This window comes from Cherax quadricarinatus, chromosome 10 (genome assembly GCF_038502225.1).
Source record: "Cherax quadricarinatus isolate ZL_2023a chromosome 10, ASM3850222v1, whole genome shotgun sequence".
Classification (NCBI taxonomy): domain Eukaryota; kingdom Metazoa; phylum Arthropoda; class Malacostraca; order Decapoda; family Parastacidae; genus Cherax; species Cherax quadricarinatus.
This window is the reverse complement of record NC_091301.1, coordinates 44,453,049-44,472,171: the sequence shown is the minus strand read 5'-3', so window position 1 is coordinate 44,472,171 and position 19,123 is coordinate 44,453,049. Positions and strand designations below refer to the sequence as shown.

Here is a 19,123-nt window from a genome sequence, read left to right as displayed (position 1 = left end):
GAAATTGAGCTCAAAGTAGGAGAAATTTTTTATTCTTTGGCGATGTAAAGAGTAAACAAATGACATCACTGTCCATTCCAATATGCAGTCGTAAATGGGTTGACATTATATATACAATTATTACAATAATGCAGTAGTCGGCATAATAAATCTTCTAATTTTTGTATGAATAAAAATTACAAATTATTTATATTGTAATAATACAATATAATAATAATACTGTAATAATAATAATCATATAATAATAACGGTATATAATAATATTAATATAGTACATATAATAATAATGTACTATATAATAATAATTATAATAATAGACGGCTTCAAAAGGCCGTCACTAGATGGCAGTGTTTACCACAACAAAATGGGAGCGGTTGTGGCCGCCTCCACCTGTGACATAATGACATGTTTTATTCATTCTGGAGTATATATCAGGTTTCTATGTTATTTATTTTGTTTATTATGTCATATTAAATAAACTGTGATAGAATAAGCCGTATAGATGATATTAGCGAAATTATTCGAGGAGTATTTTGTCCGGTCTCCAGACAAACTCTCATCCACCGACGATACCACTACATGAATGACATTTTATTCATTCTAGAGTACATGTATATATCAAGTTTCTATGTTATCTGTATAGTTTGTCATATTAGATGAATTGTGATAGATAAATAAGCCGTAGAGTTGATATTAGGGATATTATTGAAGTACAAAATTCCACTGGAATGGATTAATTGCATTTCACTTAATTTAACCCTTTGACTGTCGCGGTCGTATATGTACGTCATAGGAGATACCGTGTTTGACGTATCTATACGCATAAATTCTAGCGGCTTCAAATCAAGCAGGAGAAAGCTGGTAGGCCCACATGTGAGAGAATGGGTCTCCATGGTCAGTGTGCACCGTATAAAAAAAATAGAAAAAAAATCGGGGAGCCAGTGGTGCATTGTGGGAATACCATTTCAGTTGTCCTTTTTCAGCATGTCTAGCGGTAAGAAATATGTGACTTCCCAGCAAATCTGGGACTCTTCTCTTCCCAAGTGATGCTCTGACACAGATGGAAGTGTCAATGAAGATCAATTTCATGATTTCGAGGAGTTTGAGACCAAAAGCAATGGAGGAGGTGGAGGAGGAGGAAGAAGAGGAGGAGGAGGAGGAGGAAGAGGAGGAGGAGGAGGAAGAGGAGGAGGAGGAAGAAGAAAAGGAGGAAGAAGAGGAGGAGGAAAGAGGAGTTAGAGGAGGATGAAGAGAAGGAAAAAGAGGAGGAGGAAGAAGAGGAGGAAGAAGAGAAGGAGGAACAAGAAGAGGAGGAACAAGAAGAGGAGGAACAAGCAGGAGGAGGAAGAGGAGGAGGAAGAAGAGGAGGACGAAGAGGAGGAAGAGGAGGAGGAGGAAGAAGAGGAGGAGTTTGAGGAGTTGGAAGAGGAGGAGGAAGAGGAGGAGGAGGAGGAGGAGGAGGAAGAGGAGGAGGAGGAAGAGGAGGAGGAAGAGGAGGAGGAAGAAGAGGAGGAGGAAGAAGAGGAGGAGGAAGACGAGGAGGAAGAGGAAGAGGAGGAGGAAGAGGAGGAAGAAGAGTAGGAAGAAGAGGGGGAGGATGAAGAGAAGGAGGAAGAAGAGGAGGAGGAGGAAGAATAAGAGGAGGAAGGAAGGAGGAAGAGGAAGGAAGGAGGGAGGAGGAGGAAGGAGGGAAAAGGAAGGAGGGAGGAGGAAGGAGTGAGGAGGAGGGAGGGGGGAGGAGGAGGAAGGAGGGAGGGAGGAGGAAGGAGGGAGGGAGGAGGAAGGAGGGAGGGAGGAGGAAGGAGGAGGGAGGAGGAAGGAGGGAGGGAGGAGGAAGGAGGGAGGGAGGAGGAAGGAAGGATGGAGGGAGGAGGGAGGGAGGAGGAAGGAAGGAGGGAGGGAGGAGGAAGGAAGGAGGGAGGGAGGAGGAAAAGAAGGAGGGAGGGAGGAGGAAAAGAAGGAGGGAGGGAGGTGGAAGGAAGGAGGGAGGGAGGAGGAAGGAAGGAGGGAGGGAGGGAGGAGGAAGGTGGGAGGAGGAGGAGGAGGAGGAGGAGGTGGGAGGAGGAGGTGGGAGGAGGAGGAGGTGGGAGGAGGAGGAGGAGGTGGGAGGAGGAGGAGGAGGTGGGAGGAAGAGGAGGAGGAGGTGGGAGGAGGAGGTGGGAGGAGGAGGAGGAGGTGGGAGGAGGAGGTGAGAGGAGGAGGAGGTGAGAGGAGGAGGAGGTGGGAGGAGGAGGAGGTGGGAGGAGGAGGAGGAGGTGGGAGGAGGAGGAGGAGGTGGGAGGAGGAGGAGGAGGTGGGAGGAGGAGGAGGAGGTGGGAGGAGGAGGTGGGGGGAGGAGGAGGAGGAGGAGGTGGGAGGAGGAGGAGGAGGAGGAGGTGGGAGGAGGAGGAGGAGGAGGAGGTGGGAGGAGGAGGAGGAGGAGGTGGTGGGAGGAGGAGGAGGAGGAGGAGGTGGTGGGAGGAGGAGGAGGAGGAGGATGTGGTGGGAGGGAGGAGGAGGAGGATGGGAGGAGGAGGAGGAGGTGGTGGGAGGAGGAGGAGGAGGTGGTGGGAGGAGGAGGAGGAGGAGGTGGTGGTGGGAGGAGGAGGAGGAGGAGGTGGTGGTGGGAGGAGGAGGAGGAGGTGGTGGTGGGAGGAGGAGGAGGAGGAGGTGGTGGGAGGAGGAGGAGGAGGTGGTGGGAGGAGGAGGAGGAGGAGGTGGTGGGAGGAGGAGGAGGTGGTGGGAGGAGGAGGAGGTGGTGGGAGGAGGAGGTGGTGGGAGGAGGAGGAGGAGGAGGAGGTGGGAGGAGGAGGAGGAGGTGGGAGGAGGAGGAGGTGGGAGGAGGAGGAGGAGGTGGGAGGAGGATGATGATGATGAAGAACAAACATTTGTCTGTCTATTTGTCTGTCTGCCAAACTCCCTGTCTATCCGTCTAGCTCTGTCTCAGAGAGAGCCACAAGACTGTGTCATCATCACCTTTACTCACATCTTCAAGCAGAGTATAGCACTTTGTCTGGATTTTTTGGGTTATCCTAGGTAATTTACACTATGTATAGTTGTATTTATGTGTACCTGTGAGACAGAGATAGACAGAGAGAGAGAAAGAGAGACAGATTGAAAGAGATAGAATGAGGGAGAAAGATAATTAGATAGAATGGAGGGGGAAGCAGCATCCGACCCCATTGTTTTGACAGGCGGTAATGGGAGTGACTAATGAGACAATATGTCATTTTGACAGCTGCCGACTCCTGACTCAAAACAATTATAAGCCACACACTCGCACCCAAGACAAGCTTGCTGAAGGGTGATAATAGCAGTTTTATGAAAGTATCTAGTGACTATATATGTGTATATACATTATAGAAACTAGAAGCAAGAAGGGAAGGCAGGAATGAAGGAAGGACTAGATGAAAGGAAGGAAAAAAGTAATGAAGGACAGATGAAGGAATGTAGGAAGAGAGATGGAATGCCCTCCAGGTAGCCTCCAGGTAGGAAAGGAATGAAGGAAATTAGGAAGGAAGGAATGATGACACACGACCATTTACCTAGGATAACTACATAACACAACTGCCTGCTAATACTGTGAAGAAAACTGCTCAGACGACGTGTTTTGTCTTTGTACATAAAAAAAAAACTTCCACAAAAATGCACACACTGATTTTGTGTGTGAGTGTAAAACACCACTGTGTATGACACCATGTTTTATGTGTGAGTGTAAAACACCACTGTGTATGTGTGACACCATGTGTATGACACCATTTTATGTGTAAGAGTGAGGAGTGTAAAACACCACTGTGTATGACACCATGTTTTATGTGTGAGTGTAAAACACCACTGTGTATGACACCATGTTTTATGTGTGAGTGTAAAACACCACTGTGTATGACACCATGTTTTATGTGTGAGGAGTGTAAAACACCACTGTGTATGACACCATGTTTTATGTGTGAGGAGTGTAAAACACCACTGTGTATGACACCATGTTTTATGTGTGAGGAGTGTAAAACACCACTGTGTATGACACCATGTTTTATGTGTGAGTGTAAAACACCACTGTGTATGACACCATGTTTTATGTGTGAGGAGTGTAAAACACCACTGTGTATGACACCATGTTTTATGTGTGAGAGTGTAAAACACCACTGTGTATGACACCATGTTTTATGTGTAAGAGTGTAAAACACCACTGTGTATGACACCATGTTTTATGTGTGAGAGTGTAAAACACCACTGTGTATGACACCATGTTTTATGTGTGAGGAGTGTAAAACACCATTGTGTATGACACCATGTTTTATGTGTGAGGAGTGTAAAACACCACTGTGTATGACACCATGTTTTATGTGTGAGTGTAAAACACCATTGTGTATGACACCATGTTTTATGTGTGAGTGTAAAACACCACTGTGTATGACACCATGTTTTATGTGTGAGTGTAAAACACCACTGTGTATGACACCATGTTTTATGTGTGAGGAGTGTAAAACACCACTGTGTATGACACCATGTTTTATGTGTGAGTGTAAAACACCACTGTGTATGACACCATGTTTTATGTGTGAGGAGTGTAAAACACCACTGTATGACACCATGTTTTATGTGTGAGAGTGTAAAACACCACTGTGTATGACACCATGTTTCACAGAGTTCCACAAGCTGCAGAACTTCTAGGAATATATTCACTGACTGTATATTGGTATATATATTATAGAACAATAGTAATAAACAATTTTTTGTATTGTTTGTTTTTGTAAACAAGTTTTGTAAACAATATATTGATAATTATGTTTGTGTGCTTATTGTGTTGTATACAACGAGTGTATATATGTACATTGCACCTTACTTTGGTCTCACAGGCCACATAAGTTATGTGAAAAAATAAAATAGTGAAAAAAAAACAAACCTTCAAATACAAGTAAACTAAAGTTTACCGGGTGAGCGGCAGTCGCCGCTGTTGCCATACGCGGCTCATTTTCTGCAAACTTCATGCCTCTATATCTCAGTAAGTACTGATGGGAAATTTTTTTTGGGGGGACTAAAACAATCAGAAAAATAATCTTAACACTTTCATAAGAAAAAATAATTTTTTTTTTTCGAATATTTTGCGACACCAGGAGACACTTCAGGATTGGGCCTTTCGACAGTCAAAGGGTTAAATGAGGAAAATTAACTCTGCAAACGAGCAAATTCAGATGCAAGCAAAGTCACGGAATGGATTAAACTCGTGAGTGGAGGTTCCGCTGTATATCTTCCATTCTGTCGATTGAGTACATGAAACTGCCCATTCAACTATTTAAATTACTCAATAAAGTGATCAGAAATTTATAATTTGACCAATTTCACCCATAATTCAAGAAATGCCAGTTTCAAAATAGGGTCCAGAAGTAAACATTGCAGACATTCCTGGCACTAAAATAACATTTTCTCAGTTCATTAGTCATGTCTCCAGGTCCCTCTCCTATTACACTTGTTTTCCATTTTGAATTTTTATTCACACAAAGAGAGAAGTTTTACTGTTATGCAGACTACTGCATTATTGTAATAATTGTATAAATAATGTCAGTGCATTCCTAAATTCATATTAGATTAACATGGCTCACAAAATCATAATGACATGATTGCAAACAAACCATACCACAGTGGTGTAGAAATATACCTAGTTGGACGAATCTTATTGTGGCTAGCTGGTCCAGTGGCTAACGCGACGGTTTGGAGTTTTGGGACACTCTAATCGCGGGTTCTGTCCCCGCTCGTGGTATGGTTCATATTAGATTGGCCATTTAAATACATATTGGACAAGTGATGTCATTTGCAGTGTATTTTTGTATGGTATTTATGGTTGTATTCTAGTTTTCCTGGTCTCATTTTATAGAATGGAAGACATATTACAGAAATTGATATGATTTTGATTGGTTTCATAATGAAAAGTACCTTGAAATTGAGCTCAAAGTAGCAGAAATGTTTGATTTTTACCAAATTTCAAAAGTAAACAAATCATGCCAAGCGTCCAATACACGTCAACTGGTGAGTCTAATATTCTTTCACAAGTGCACTGATGTTGTTTATACCATTTCTACACTAATGCAGTAGTCTGCATAACAGTAAATCTTCTATTTTTTGTGAGAATAAAAATTCAAAGTGGAAAGCAAAAGAGATGTAAGAGGGGCGTGGGGATGTGACTAATGAACAGAGAAAATGCTATTTTAGTGCCAGGAATGTCTGTCTTGCTTATTCTGGACCCTAATTGGAAATTGACATCATCTGATATTCAGTGGACCCCCGCATAACGATTTTAATCCGTGCAAGAGGGGTAATTGTTATGCGAAATAATCGGTATGTGAATGAATTTTCCCCATAAGAAATAATGGAAATAAAATTAATCCGTGCAAGACACCCAAAAGTATGAAAAAAAAAATTTTTTTACCACATGAAATATACATTTTCCCACACACAAAGAGAAGGATACATGCACAATAGTAGAGTAGTACATGCACAGTATATATTGTGCATGTACTAGTCTACTAAATGAAGAATAAATGACACTTACCTTTATTGAAGATGCAGCAATGACTGATGAGACACTGTGTCCTGGGAGTGCTTTTTCCTCCTGAGTACTGTAGGTCCTGTTTGGCATTTTCTTCCAGAACAGGCCTTATCACACTGTGTATGCCACTACGATTCTTAAATCTCTCAAACCAACCTTTGCTGGCTTTAAATTCACCAATATGAGCACTAGTTCCAGGCATTTTTCCCTGTTCACCTGGGTGTTAGTCGACTTGTGTGGGTTGCATCCTGGGAGACAAGATTAAGGACCCCAATGGAAATAAGTTAGACAGTCTTCAATGACACTGACTTTTTTGGGTTATCCTGGGTGGCAAATCCTCTGGGGTTACTTGTTTCTTGGTATTCTCAATAAGCCACACCAACAACGGTGCTACAGCAGCAGCAGCAGCTGACGGTGGTACAGCAGCAACAGACGATGCTACAGCAGCAGCAGACGATGCTACAGCAGCAACAGACGATGTTACAGCAGCAGCAGACGATGCTACAGCAGCAGCAGCAGCTGACGGTGGTACAGCAGCAACAGACGATGCTACAGCAGCAACAGACGATGTTACAGCAGCAGCAGACGATGCTACAGCAGCAGCAGCAGCTGACGGTGGTACAGCAGCAACAGACGATGCTACAGCAGCAACAGACGATGCTACAGCAGCAGCAGCAGCTGCTGACGGTGGTACAGCAGCAACAGACGATGCTACAGCAGCAACAGACGATGTTACAGCAGCAGCAGACGATGCTACAGCAGCAGCAGCAGCTGATGGTGGTACAGCAGCAACAGACGATGTTACAGCAGCAGCAGACGATGCTACAGCAGCAGCAGCAGCTGACGGTGGTACAGCAGCAACAGACGATGCTACAGCAGCAACAGACGATGCTACAGCAGCAACAGACGATGTTACAGCAGCAGCAGACGATGCTACAGCAGCAGCAGCAGCTGACGGTGGTACAGCAGCAACAGACGATGTTACAGCAGCAGCAGACGATGCTACAGCAGCAGCAGCAGCTGACAGTGCAGCAGCAGCTGTACCACCAATAGTAGCGATGGTTGATTGGGGTTTATTATACAACCTGGCCAGCTCGGAGACACGCACTCCACTTTCATACTTATCAATGATCTTTTTCTTCATCTCTATTGTAATTCTCACCCTTATTGCTGTAGGGTTGGCACTAGAAGCTTTCTTGGGGCCCATGGTCACTTATTTTCCAGAAAAAGCACCGAAAACACTGTAATAATACGAAATATTCCGATTGTATGCTTGGATGTTACCGCGGAGGCTGGCTGGTAAACAATGCCACCGGCGGAACATGTGAGCGTGGCTCAGGCCGCACATTGGACGCGTCTCGGACGAAAATCGGTGAGCGGGTTTTTAAGCGGTATGTGAGGCAAAATTTTGGCGATTAAAGCAAGCGGTATGCGGATTAATCGCTGTGTGATGCCATCGGTATGCGGGGGTCCACTGTTTGTGTGAAATTGGCAAAATTGCCAATTTCTAGCCACTTTATTGGATACTTGAAATCGGTAAATGGGTGGTTTCTTGTACTCATTCGATAGAGAAAATGGAGCTCTAGCGACACAGATATGATTTTTGTCGACTAGTACACTGAAATTGGCCAAAAATAGGGCTCAAAGTGGGCGAAATCGCTGATGCGTAAACATCGTCGAGACCACTAACTTCACGAGAGCATAATTCCATAAGTTTTCCATCAAATTTCATACTTTTGGTGTCATTATGATCGGGAAAAGATTCTCTATCATTTCATAAGAAAAAATAATTTTTTTTTTTTTTCGAAAAAATTTCAACCCTGAGAACGAGTTTAGAAGAGGGCCTCTCAACCCTGAAAGGGTTAAGAACAGATCAGCAGCAGAGGAACCTTTCCTGAAGCCATATTGATGGTCACAAAGTAATGAGTGGTAGTCAAAAAACTCTGTCATTTGTCTTGAGATTATTGTCTCAAGGAGCTTGCCAGTGTTTGACAGGAGTGACACTGGTCTGTAGTTGCTGATTTCTGCTCTGCTCTTCTTTTTGTGAACAGGGACTACATTTGCCTCTTTCCACAGAGAAGGCCATTTACACTGTACTAGGCAGCGCTGAAAGATGTGAGTTAGAGATGCTGCTAGCTGGTCTGCACATCATCTCAGCAATCTTGGGCTCAACTTGTCTCGGCCTACAGCCTTTTCCCTATCAAGCAATTTAAGAAGGAAATGCACCTCTTCCTGCCTTATTGTCACCACTGACAGTTCTTGCAGCTAGCCAAGGAGGGTCCCTTGCTGGATCAGGAACTTGCATTTTGGTAGCAAAGTGTTCAGCAAAGAGGTCCGCCTTCTCTTGACTACTAGTAGAGGTGGTCCCATCCTGTCGATTTAGAGGTGAAATGAGTTCATCAGGCAGATAACCTTGTCTGTCCTTGACCAGGGACCACCAGGTTTTAGAGCCTACCCTACCTGATGCTAGCCTTCTTTTTGTGTCCATCTCCCATTTAGCGATGGCCCACATTTGAATGTCACCCATATGCCTACAGGCTTGCCTGTGCAAGTCCCTGTTATAGGTGGTAGGATGTCTCTTATACCTTCGCCATGCCTTGTACTTAGCAGTAGCAGCCTCTCTATAATGAAAGCCAAACCAAGGCTGATCTGTAGGCTTCATCACATTTGCCGTTGAGGAATGTGTTCTTGTTGTAAATTAAGGATGTGTCCAGTGAAGACTTTCACTTGGTTGTCAACATCCCCTTGGAGAAGAGCATTCCAATTGGTGGTGGCGAGCTCAGAGCAAAGGGCTGGCCAATTACCTCTTTTCCATAGCCAGGTTGTGCGTGTGGACTCCTCACCTTGTTCTCTTGGGATCTTAAACAACCTTGTGGTCGGATGATCCAACGTAGCCGAGGGGTTGACAAGTGACTATACCTTCTGCTAGATTACTCACTACTGGGTCAAGGGAGGAGCCAGAGATGTGAGTAGGGAAATCAACGACGTTTCTCATGTCAAATACTGCAAGAAGGTCATCAAAGTACCTCTGTATAAGGTATTGATTGAGGTCACCAACAATTATGACATGTTGACAGTTGTGTTGTAGCAGAAGGGAGTCCACATTTTCCATTAGGAAGTTGATGGGGTCTGTATGTTGCCACTGAGGTTTGTACATTGAACATGCAAGTACAGAGGTACTAGTGTTTATGCATAGCTTGAAGAACATCATTTCAAGATGAGCAGGGATGGCAACATCAATGTGCTGGGCATGTACACTTTTAGAGAAGCACACAGCAACACCATCTCCTTGCCCTTGCCTGTCTCTTCTCATCCATGAGGTGTAGCCAGCAATTCTTGCAAAATTTTCTGGAGTCCTGTCGTCCAAAAATGTTTCAACAACAACTATCATGTTGGGACGTCGAGTGTTCACAAAACTGTGTGAGAGCTCTCCAACATTAGTAATGAAACCTCTAATGTTGGCTGACAGGATGCTGATAGACTGGCTCCTCATGATGTGGTCAACTTGTGGTGAGTGTGTAAGGCATGTAAGGTACCTGTCCTCGAGAGAGGTAGGGCACTGAGGCAGCTGCAGGGATGTAGGTCTGTGGTCTTGTATAAGGCACAATACCACTTGCTGGGCTGAAATAGGAGTAGCTGAGTGGGTGACATGTGAGTGTGTTCACCAGTTCAAAGATCCTGCTGGTTTGTTCTGAGAACAGGTCTCTAAACAGGCGGTCCTGTCTGTCAAGTTCCTTTTTCTTCCGACACTAGTCCTCCTGATGTCCTTTCTTGTGGCAGTAATTGCACTTGGTATCTCGCAGGCAGCTGTTGATGGTGTGCCCCTTCCGGCGACAGCGAGAGCACTGCCTAGGTGCCTGGGAGGGTGGACCATTACTTGTTGCACCTCCTGTGTTTTGCTGATTTGTCCGCAGGTTCTGCCGCTGGGACTCTGTTGGTGGAAGGTGAGACGGCTGTAGATGTCTTCCTCCTTCACGTCCTCTGCCACATCCTCTACCACTCCCCTGTGCAGTTCTGACAGATATGTCCCTGCTGTTCTTCGAGTATTTGCAATCTCTGTTTTGTAAGCATACTTGCACCTTTTGCAGCACTCTCGTACCTTGCGATTATCTCTTTCTTTAATTCGATAGTACACCTCGCCCTTTTTACCACAGGGTTGGCACTAGAAGCTTTCTTGGGCCCATGGTGGCTTATTTAGCAGTTACAAGCACTAAAAACAATGGAATAATACAAAATATGTCGCATGTACGCGTGGAATCGTCCTCGCAACCTGCTTTGTAAACAATGGTACACTGGCTGTACACGGAGTGAGTGGCCTTCCCGCTTTGGCCATGCGGACACGTTCGGGATGAAAGTTATTTGGCATTAGCCGAGCCAATATTTTTACACCAAAGCGAGCCATTAGCCGATTTTGGCACTTAGCGATGAAGCCTTTACCCGTTGGTCCACTGTATTTTTTATGGGAAATATTACATCAGTTTTCATACGTTTCGGATTTAGAATGACCTTCTGGAATGGATTAAGTATGAAATCCAGGGTTTCACTGTATAGCAACATAGATTTGAAAAAAAAAAATGCATGATCACTCTTTGAATGTGGGTCTTAATTGTTCATCGAGAATTACCTCTTCATTTTTAGTGAGTACAAAGTCTGTCATTGAGAATTTGTTGCCTTACTTCACCCACATTGCTGCTCTGATGTGCTTGTGTATAAAGAAACTGGTCACTGCACTGAGGAGTTTGAATGCATTACATGTTCCAGCCTAATAAGCTAACCAGTCTGTTTATGCTAATTGAAATCTGTATTGCAATAATTTTTGCTCATCTTGTCAGATATGTCTTTCCCATGTGTTGTTAAATGATGAATTGTGTAACTTTATAAGATATGTCTTTCTTCTTGGTTTCTGTCACTAGAATTTTAACATTTATGTTTTGGATTTAAATTTCCTTTACTAGCGGTGATTCTTTTTTGCCAAGATTACAAAGCCACCTCATTTCTTTACAGTTATCTCTGCAAAATTGAGTAGTTACACAAATAACCCACACATAACAGAGAGAAGCTTACGACTACTACTACTACCTCTTCTTCTTCTACTACTACTACAACTACTGATGAAATAAAGACACATGTGCGGCGTCTGGTTGTCTTTGTTGTGGACGTTTCGCCATCCAGTGGCTGGCTGGATGGCGAAACATCTACGATGGGGATGCCCGGGTGTTGTGCATGTGTCTTAATTTCATCTTGTCGGTATTATATACAATTCTTGTACTACTACTACTACTACTACTACTACTACTACTACTACTACTACTACTACTACTACTACTACTACTACTACTACTACTACTACTACTACTACTACTACTACTACTACTACTACTACTACTACTACTACTACTACTACTACTACTACTACTACTACTACTACTACTACTACTACTACTACTACTACTACTACTACTACTACTACTACTACTACTACTACTACTACTACTACTACTACTACTACTACTACTACTACTACTACTACTACTACTACTACTACTACTACTACTACTACTACTACTACTACTACTACTACTACTACTACTACTACTACTACTACTACTACTACTACTACTACTACTACTACTACTACTACTACTACTACTACTACTACTACTACTACTACTACTACTACTACTACTACTACTACCACCACCACCTCCACCTCTTCCTGCCTATATATAGCCGTCCTGCTCCACCTCTGTTAGTGTGACTTTGTCAATGGTCCAAGTCGGACCGAAACGACGTTGTAAGCTTCTCTCTTTTATGTGCGGGTTATTTGTGTATCGTTCCAGTCACGGTATTGTGCCTTTTTGTTATTTGAGTAGTTACTTTCAAATTCTACCTCATTTAGATTGTGCATTTACACTCACTTTAGCTTCAGTTAGGTACAATTTTGATTTTCTTCTCAGTTTTATTATTGCTTAATTCTAGTCTCTCAAAGATTAGTTTGTATATGTTTGTATATAAATCCTTTTGACTCGATTTGCATACATGTGTGGTGTGTTCACTTGTGATTGTAGTTAACTGCATAAGAAGTCCTACTCAATAGTCTGTCTAGTTCTTAAGTAACATTTAAGCTTTATGATTAGTTTGCCCAAAATATATTGCATAATTAGTGGTTTTATTTTGTGCCTACCAATGTTTTATTGCATGTAAACTACATTATTTGTACCACATAAAGAAATAAAAATTGTATTGCAATGTTCACGGTTTAATTTTTTCAGGTGCAGAATTTGCAGAAGGATAGTGGGCTTATGGAGTGTTGTTACCAGAGCTGATGAGCTAACAGCTGGTGAAGCAGCAGCATCAAGTGAGACTGAGCCTGATCTAGGAGAACACCTGTCATCTCACACACAAAGTGAAGAAGTAGCAGAAGAAAATAAAAACATTGTTAAGAAAACTACCATTGATAATAATGATGATGATGACGATAATGATAGACTTGACTCAAAGTGGAGTAATTGTTTGAGAGGAAAGCGTATTATTATTGAACAGGGAAATAAAGAAGGCTTCAGCAGACAGGAAGAGCTTGACGATAATAATACAAGGAAAAAAAGACAGAGAATGAGTGGAAATGATGGCAGTGACATTAATGAAGCAGTAGAAGGCAGTCAAGAGGAATCTTCTCTATTGATTATTGGATCATCACCATCCTCACAAATAAAAAAGGTATGAGTGCATCTCTGAGCTTGAATACCTCCATTTCTGTAACACTTGGTGTTGTTTTGCACTCATCCTGTGGTTCTTATTTGCGAGATATAACAAAATATTGTCATCACTTCTCATGAAACTGTTTTGTCAGTCAACCTGTTTGTATTAAGTATTAAGACTTCAAAAACTTGTCATGCATACATTAAGTTGTGGAGCACTTCACAGCTACTTTGCTTAGTATGTGTTTTGAGTTTTTTGGTACATATCTGCCCCATATATGTTTGCCCAAACTAATTTTTGAAGCTACCCAAGGATTTAGTTTTTTTTTTTTTTTTTTTTATCACACTGCCCGATTCCCACCAAGGCAGGGTGGCCCGAAAAAGAAAAACTTTCACCATCATTCACTCCATCGCTGTCTTGCCAGAAGGGTGCTTTACACTACAGTTTTTAAACTGCAACATTAGCACCCCTCCAGAGTGCAGGCACTGTACTTCCCATCTCCAGGACTCAAGTCCGGCCTGCCGGTTTCCCTGAATCCCTTCATAAATGTTACTTTGCTCACACTCCAACAGCACGTCAAGTATTAAAAACCATTTGTCTCCATTCACTCCTATCAAACACGCTCACGCATGCCTGCTGGAAGTCCAAGCCCCTCGCACACAAAACCTCCTTTACCCCCTCCCTCCAACCTTTCCTAGGCCGACCCCTACCCCACCTTCCTTCCACTACAGACATACACTCTTGAAGTCATTCTGTTTATCTCCATTCTCTCTACATGTCCGAACCACCTCAACAACCCTTCCTCAGCCCTCTGGACAACAGTTTTGATAATCCTGCACCTCCTCCTAACTTCCAAACTACGAATTCTCTGCATTATATTCACACCACACATTGCCCTCAGACATGACATCTCCACTGCCTCCAGCCTTCTCCTCACTGTAACATTCATCACCCATGCTTCACACTCATATAAGAGCATTGGTAAAACTATAGTCTCATACATTCCCCTCTTTGCCTCCAAGGACAAAGTTCTTTGTCTCCACAGACTCCTAAGTGCACCGCTCACCCTTTTCCCCTCATCAATTCTATGATTCACCTCATCTTTCATAGACCCATCCGCTGACACTTCCACTCCCAAATATCTGAATACATTCACCTCCTCCATACTCTCTCCCTCCAATCTGATATCCAATCTTTCATCACCTAATCTTTTTGTTATCCTCATAACCTTACTCTTTCCTGTATTCACTTTTAATTTTCTTCTTTTGCATACCCTACCAAATTCGTCCACCAATCTCTGCAACTTCTCTTCAGAATCTCCCAAGAGCACAGTGTCATCAGCAAAGAGCAACTGTGACAACTCCCACTTTGTGTGATTCTTTATCTTTTAACTCCATGCCTCTTGCCAAGACCCTTGCATTTACTTCTCTTACAACCCCATCTATAAATATATTAAACAACCACGGTGACACCACACATCCTTGTCTAAGGCCTACTTTTACTGGGAAATAATCTCCCTCTTTCCTACATACTCTAACTTGAGCCTCACTATCCTCATAAAAACTCTTCACTGCTTTCAGTAACCTACCTCCTACACCATACACCTGCAACATCTGCCACATTGCCCCCCTATCCACCCTGTCATACGCCTTTTCCAAATCCATAAATGCCACAAACACCTCTTTAGCCTTATCTAAATACTGTTCACTTATATGTTTCACTGTAAACACCTGGTCCACACACCCCCTACCTTTCCTAAAGCCTCCTTGTTCATCTGCTATCCTATTCTCCGTCTTACTCTTAATTATTTCAATAATAACTCTACCATACACTTTACCAGGTATACTCAACAGACTTATCCCCATATAATTTTTGCACTCTTTTGTCCCCTTTGCCTTTATACAAAGGAACTATGCATGCTCTCTGCCAATCCCTAGGTACCTTACCCTCTTCCATACATTTATTAAATAATTGCACCAACCACTCCAAAACTATATCCCCACCTGATTTTAACTTTTCTATCTTTATCCCATCAATCCAGGCTGCCTTACCCCCTTTCATTTTACCTACTGCCTCACGAACTTCCCCCACACTCACAACTGGCTCTTCCTCACTCCTACAAGATGTTATTCCTCCTTGCCCTATACATGAAATCACAGCTTCCCTATCTTCATCAACATTTAACAATTCCTCAAAATATTCCTTCCATCTTCCCAATACCTCTAACTCTCCATTTAATAACTCTCCTCTCCTATTTTTAACTGACAAATCCATTTGTTCTCTAGGCTTCCTTAACTTGTTAATCTCCCTCCAAAGCTTTTTCTTATTTTCAACAAAATTTGTTGATAACATCTCACCCACTCTCTCATTTGCTCTCTTTTTACATTGCTTCACCACTCTCTTAATCTCTCTCTTTTTCTCCATATACTCTTCCCTCCTTGCATCACTTCTACTTTGTAAAAGCTTCTCATATGCTAACTTTTTCTCCCTTACTACTCTCTTTACATCATCATTCCACCAATTGCTCCTCTTCCCTCCCGCACCCACTTTCCTGTAACCACAAACTTCTGCTGAACACTCTAACACTACATTTTTAAACCTACCCCATACCTCTTCCACCCCATTGCCTATGCTCTCATTAGCCCATCTATCCTCCAATAGCTGTTTATATCTTACCCTAACTGCCTCCTCTTTTAGTTTATAAACCTTCACCCCTCTCTTCCCTGATGCTTCTATTCTCCTTGTATCCCATCTACCTTTTACTCTGTGTAGCTACAACTAAGAAGTGATCTGATATATCTGTGGCCCCTCTATAAACATATACATCCTGAAGTCTACTTAACAGTCTTTTATCTACCAATACATAATCCAACAAACTACTGTCATTTCTCCCTACATCATATCTTGTATACTTATTTATCCTCTTTTTCTTAAAATATGTATTACCTATAACTAAACCCCTTTCTATACAAAGTTCAATCAAAGGGCTCCCATTATCATTTACACCTGGCACCCCTAACTTACCTACCACACCCTCTCTAAAAGTTTCTCCTACTTTAGCATTCAGGTCCCCTACCACAATTACTCACTTGGTTCAAAGGTTCCTATACATTCACTTAACATCTCCCAAAATCTCTCTCTCTCTCCTCTACATTCCTCTCTTCTCCAGGTGCATACACGCTTATTATGACCCACTTTTCGCATCCAACCTTTACTTAAATCCACGTAATCCTTGAATTTACACGTTCATATTCTCTTTTCTCCTTCCATAACTGATCCTTCAACATTATTGCTACCCCTTCCTTAGCTCTAACTCTCTCAGATACTCCAGATTTAATCCCATTTATTTCCCCCCACCGAAACTCCCCTACCCCCTTCAGCTTTGTTTCACTTAGGGCCAGGACATCCAACTTCTTTTCATTCATAACATCAGCAATCATCTGTTTCTTATCATCCGCACTACATCCACGCACATTCAAGCATCTCAGTTTTATAAAGTTTTTCTTCTCTTTTTTAGTAAATGTTTACAGGAGAAGGGGTTACTAGCCCATAGCTCCCGGCATTTTAATCGCCTCATACAAGACACATGGCTTACGGAGGAAAAATTCTTTTCCACTTCCCCATGGGCAATAGAAGAAATAAAGAACAAGAGCTATTTAGAAAAGGGAGAAAAACCTAGTTGTATGTATGTATGTATGTATGTATGTATGTATGTATGTATGTATGTATGTATATATATATATATATATATATATATATATATATATATATATATATATATATATATATATATATATAGAAATATAAAGATAAATATATATATTATTCTTTTATTTTTTTTATTATCACACTGGCCGATTCCCACCAAGGCAGGGTGGCCCGAAAAAGAAAAACTTTCACCATCATTCACTCCATCACTGTCTTGCCAGAAGGGTGCTTTACACTACAGTTTTTAAACTGCAACATTAACACCCCTCCTTCAGAGTGCAGGCACTGTACTTCCCATCTCCAGGACTCAAGTCCGGCCTGCCGGTTTCCCTGAATCCCTTCATAAATGTTACTTTGCTCACACTCCAACAGCACGTCAAGTATTAAAAACCATTTGTCTCCATTCACTCCTATCAAACACGCTCACGCATGCCTGCTGGAAGTCCAAGCCCCTCGCACACAAAACCTCCTTTACCCCCTCCCTCCAACCTTTCCTAGGCCGACCCCTACCCCGCCTTCCTTCCACTACAGACTGATACACTCTTGAAGTCATTCTGTTTCGCTCCATTCTCTCTACATGTCCGAACCACCTCAACAACCCTTCCTCAGCCCTCTGGACAACAGTTTTGGTAATCCCGCACCTCCTCCTAACTTCCAAACTACGAATTCTCTGCATTATATTCACACCACACATTGCCCTCAGACATGACATCTCCACTGCCTCCAGCCTTCTCCTCGCTGCAACATTCATCACCCATGCTTCACACCCATATAAGAGCGTTGGTAAAACTATACTCTCATACATTCCCCTCTTTGCCTCCAAGGACAAAGTTCTTTGTCTCCACAGACTCCTAAGTGCACCACTCACCCTTTTCCCCTCATCAATTCTATGATTCACCTCATCTTTCATAGACCCATCCGCTGACACGTCCACTCCCAAATATCTGAATACATTCACCTCCTCCATACTCTCTCCCTCCAATCTGATATCCAATCTTTCATCACCTAATCTTTTTGTTATCCTCATAACCTTACTCTTTCCTGTATTCACTTTTAATTTTCTTCTTTTGCACACCCTACCAAATTCATCCACCAATCTCTGCAACTTCTCTTCAGAATCTCCCAAGAGCACAGTGTCATCAGCAAAGAGCAACTGTGACAACTCCCACTTTGTGTGATTCTTTATCTTTTAACTCCACGCCTCTTGCCAAGACCCTCGCATTTACTTCTCTTACAACCCCATCTATAAATATATTAAACAACCACGGTGACATCACACATCCTTGTCTAAGGCCTACTTTTACTGGGAAATAATCTCCCTCTTTCCTACATACTCTAACTTGAGCCTCACTATCCTCGTAAAAACTCTTCACTGCTTTCAGTAACCTACCTCCTACACCATACACCTGCAACATCTGCCACATTGCCCCCCTATCCACCCTGTCATACGCCTTTTCCAAATCCATAAATGCCACAAAGACCTCTTTAGCCTTATCTAAATACTGTTCACTTATATGTTTCACTGTAAACACCTGGTCCACACACCCCCTACCTTTCCTAAAGCCTCCTTGTTCATCTGCTATCCTATTCTCCGTCTTACTCTTAATTCTTTCAATAATAACTCTACCATACACTTTACCAGGTATACTCAACAGACTTATCCCCCTATAATTTTTGCACTCTCTTTTATCCCCTTTGCCTTTATACAAAGGAACTATGCATGCTCTCTGCCAATCCCTAGGTACCTTACCCTCTTCCATACATTTATTAAATAATTGCACCAACCACTCCAAAACTATATCCCCACCTGATTTTAACATTTCTATCTTTATCCCATCAATCCCGGCTGCCTTACCCCCTTTCATTTTACCTACTGCCTCACGAACTTCCCCCACACTCACAACTGGCTCTTCCTCACTCCTACAAGATGTTATTCCTCCTTGCCCTATACACGAAATCACAGCTTCCCTATCTTCATCAACATTTAACAATTCCTCAAAATATTCCTTCCATCTTCCCAATACCTCTAACTCTCCATTTAATAACTCTCCTCTCCTATTTTTAACTGACAAATCCATTTGTTCTCTAGGCTTCCTTAACTTGTTAATCTCACTCCAAAACTTTTTCTTATTTTCAACAAAATTTGTTGATAACATCTCACCCACTCTCTCATTTGCTCTCTTTTTACATTGC

At 42.5% G+C, this 19,123-nt stretch overlaps 1 protein-coding gene across 3 annotated transcripts in view; it reads left to right on the top strand.

The window, feature by feature from the left end:
- The window catches only part of LOC128688053 (zinc finger C3HC-type protein 1), a 120,939-nt gene that overhangs the window by 62,563 nt on the left and 39,253 nt on the right, over positions 1-19,123 (top strand). For all 3 annotated transcript variants that reach the window (XM_070083803.1, XM_070083801.1, XM_070083802.1), the window contains exon 5: positions 12,796-13,240. In XM_070083803.1, the coding sequence (XP_069939904.1) occupies positions 12,796-13,240 (445 nt within the window). The remainder of the gene's footprint in view (positions 1-12,795; positions 13,241-19,123) is intronic.